Source organism: Salvia hispanica, chromosome 4 (genome assembly GCF_023119035.1).
Source record: "Salvia hispanica cultivar TCC Black 2014 chromosome 4, UniMelb_Shisp_WGS_1.0, whole genome shotgun sequence".
Taxonomy (NCBI): Eukaryota; Viridiplantae; Streptophyta; class Magnoliopsida; order Lamiales; family Lamiaceae; genus Salvia; species Salvia hispanica.
The window spans coordinates 50,487,594-50,490,406 of record NC_062968.1 but is presented as its reverse complement, the minus strand read 5'-3'; the positions used below and the strand labels follow the sequence as shown (position 1 = coordinate 50,490,406).

General features: G+C 35.6%; 1 protein-coding gene across 1 annotated transcript; it reads left to right on the top strand.

Annotated features, from left to right (window-relative positions):
• On the top strand, positions 1-471 carry LOC125221334 (protein SRC2-like). The gene has a single exon (XM_048123457.1). It carries the CDS (start codon positions 1-3, stop codon positions 469-471), a length of 471 nt encoding a protein of 156 aa, XP_047979414.1.
• Positions 472-2,813: the final 2,342 nt, after the last annotated feature.

Genomic DNA, 2,813 nt, shown 5'->3' with positions numbered 1-2,813 from the left:
ATGGAATGCCGGACATTCGAGATAACCCTAATCTCCGCCAACAACCTCGAGAGGCTGACGTGGCTGCTTCGGATGAAGGTCTACGCCACGGTCTCCATCTGCGGCGCCACGGAGGTCCAGAGGCGGTCGCCGACGGACTGGCACGGCGGCTCCAATCCGGCGTGGAACTTCACGGCGAGGTACAACCTGAACGAGCAGCAGGTACAACACTTCGGCACCATGCTTGTTGTGAAGCTCTTCAGCTGGAGGCGCCTCGCCTGCGACCGCTACATCGGAGAGGTCCACACCTCGCTCAAGGAGCTCTTCGACATCGCGGAGGCCGGCGGTGGGAGCGCCGTCCTCACCTTGCCGGTGCAGATCGGGAGCGCTAATTCGCAGGGGGCGGTTAGGTTTTCGTATCGGTTTGGGGAGAGAGTTTCCATTGATAAGATGCTGTTGGCTGAGAGCCTTGCTGGCTGGTCGCACTGCTAATATTTTCTTCCCTTTTTTTTCACTTTTTTTTTTTTTGGTTGTGTTGTATATATATGTGTGTGTGCACCAATACATATATATGTCTATTTCACTGAGATAGTGCCTAGATAGTCCTTTATGCCTTTTGCGTGGATCGGAACTTACATGACAAGGAACTTCGCTACTTTAGGTCTGCTTTTTAATGGTGGTGTTTGAATCTTAAATTTCTCAGTTACATAAATGTTGTGAAATTGGAGGTGTTTCTCATGTTGCAATATCTTCTTTCTTGTGTTAAATTAAAATTCTGGGTAATATCATTGGGTTGACCAAAGATGGATTTATATGAATAGATTAGGTGAGAAGAAAATGAGCGGCAAATAGAATGACAAGAATATGGATCGCATTCTTAGCTAACAGTTGATCATAGAGTATTGTTTTCTTCTCGTTGTTTTTACTATAAATTTATTTACATGTTGGAGTTAAGTTATAAATGTCGTTTTCTTCTCGTTGTTTTTACTATAAATATTAATGCATCTGTCTGCCTCCGATCGTTAATAATTGTATCGTTGAAAATTTTGAAGGATCCATTTTACGAAACAAAACAAAATCATTTCCACATCTTTAATTCAATTATTTTCATATAATAAAGTCCCAAACATCACAACGAAGATTGAACACTAACTTGTTAATTAGTGGTAATCGAAATTTGATAATCTTAATTTGTTTTCCACGAGCATCCACTATTGATTTGGATATTTAATTTGTAATATTAATGATGGATACCAAGAGCTTAGGACTAATACCAACAAAAACATTTTGTATTATTGTATTGGACCGTATCACACAAAGACTCAACGACCGTGACACAATTATATGTATTAATTAAAGGGTGATAATCGGATCAAAACAGTGGCCTTAGATGGGCGTGTTCACATTAATTAGCCAAATGTATAAAAAAAAAAAATCGGTTGTACTATGATTTTTTTGTACCCAATCTTGATTAGAGTTAAACACATCCAAGCGAAATTATCTGCGTACGTGTATTGTGTGTGCATGTATTGGGTGTGTGCAATGCATGTATTGTGTGGGTGCACAAATTTTTTTAAAATTTAATTTATATTAATTTCTCTATTTGTCGCACTATAAGTGACACATTTTTTTTCGCACGTATTTTGGGAATGGGATAATAATAATTAATTAAAGTGTAGAAATTGTAAAAGTGAGAGAATAATGTACAAGCGAGTCTAGTCTGCATTATTCTCTCTCTTATTTTACATACTGTCAACTTTAATTAACTAGTGTATTTATATATTTTTTCAAAACACGTGAAAAAAAAGTATCACATTTAATGGAACTGGGGAGTACTTCATTTTACCAAACGAAAGGGTATAATAGGATCGAATTCAATTCATTCGAATTCAATTCATTCGAATTCAATTTTATATATATAATTTCAATTTCAATTCAATTTTAATATAATTTCAGTGTACCAAATGACCCTGAGTTAAATTGTGGTTTTCAGGATTTTGCGAAAGTGTGATTATTTTTTCATCTCAAATATATCGTGGCCAATACAGATATTTTGGTTGAGCACAAACCTTTTTTTCTTGGGAGTTGAAGTGATGAAATTGAAACTTTGGAGACGATAGGGATAAAAGTGTCGATCTATTAACAATTTAATTTTATTATCTGAATAAGAGGATATAGACATGTCAATTGGGCTGGGCTATAACTTATAGATTACCCTTTAATTTAGGTGATAGTGTCGCTTACTAGAGGCCCAAATTAAACACATTGTTAAAAGAAAGGGCCCAGTGTAAAAATGCATATTGTTTTGTTAAACGAACATATATTTTCAGGCCCATCAGAGCTCAATTAAAAATACATATATCTAACACATTTTTTTCGTCTACTATTAATAGTCTTCCTAGTGAAAGATATAAGTTTAATGCAAAAGCAATTGCTTTAACTTTCCAAATTTTTTATTCCAATTCTCGATTTATTGAGATCGTGCATATTATGAAAAATCATTACAAAGTCAAATCAAACAATAAGTGACATAGAATTCGAATTATTTCCATCACACATCGAATTATATAAAACTTAACTTGGACAAAAGTGTTAGATAGCTATGAGCTATCTAAAAGGAAAAAGGGAATTGACTTGACATAATATAGTATGATGGTGAGTGTGATATATCATTCAATTTGAGGGTCCCCTCATGTCACACTTTTCGAACTCATGCTATAACCAAATATCATTACAACCTCTTTTTGTTTGAGATAATATCATTACAACCTTGCAACCTTATCTTGGTACTCATATCTCTATGTCCAAAATGATGCTTCACAAGGTGTGTGTAT

Excerpts from the sequence above, each read along its gene's own strand:
- LOC125221334 (XM_048123457.1), top strand. The coding sequence starts at position 1 with ATGGAATGCCGGACATTCGAGATAACCCTAATCTCCGCCAACAACCTC.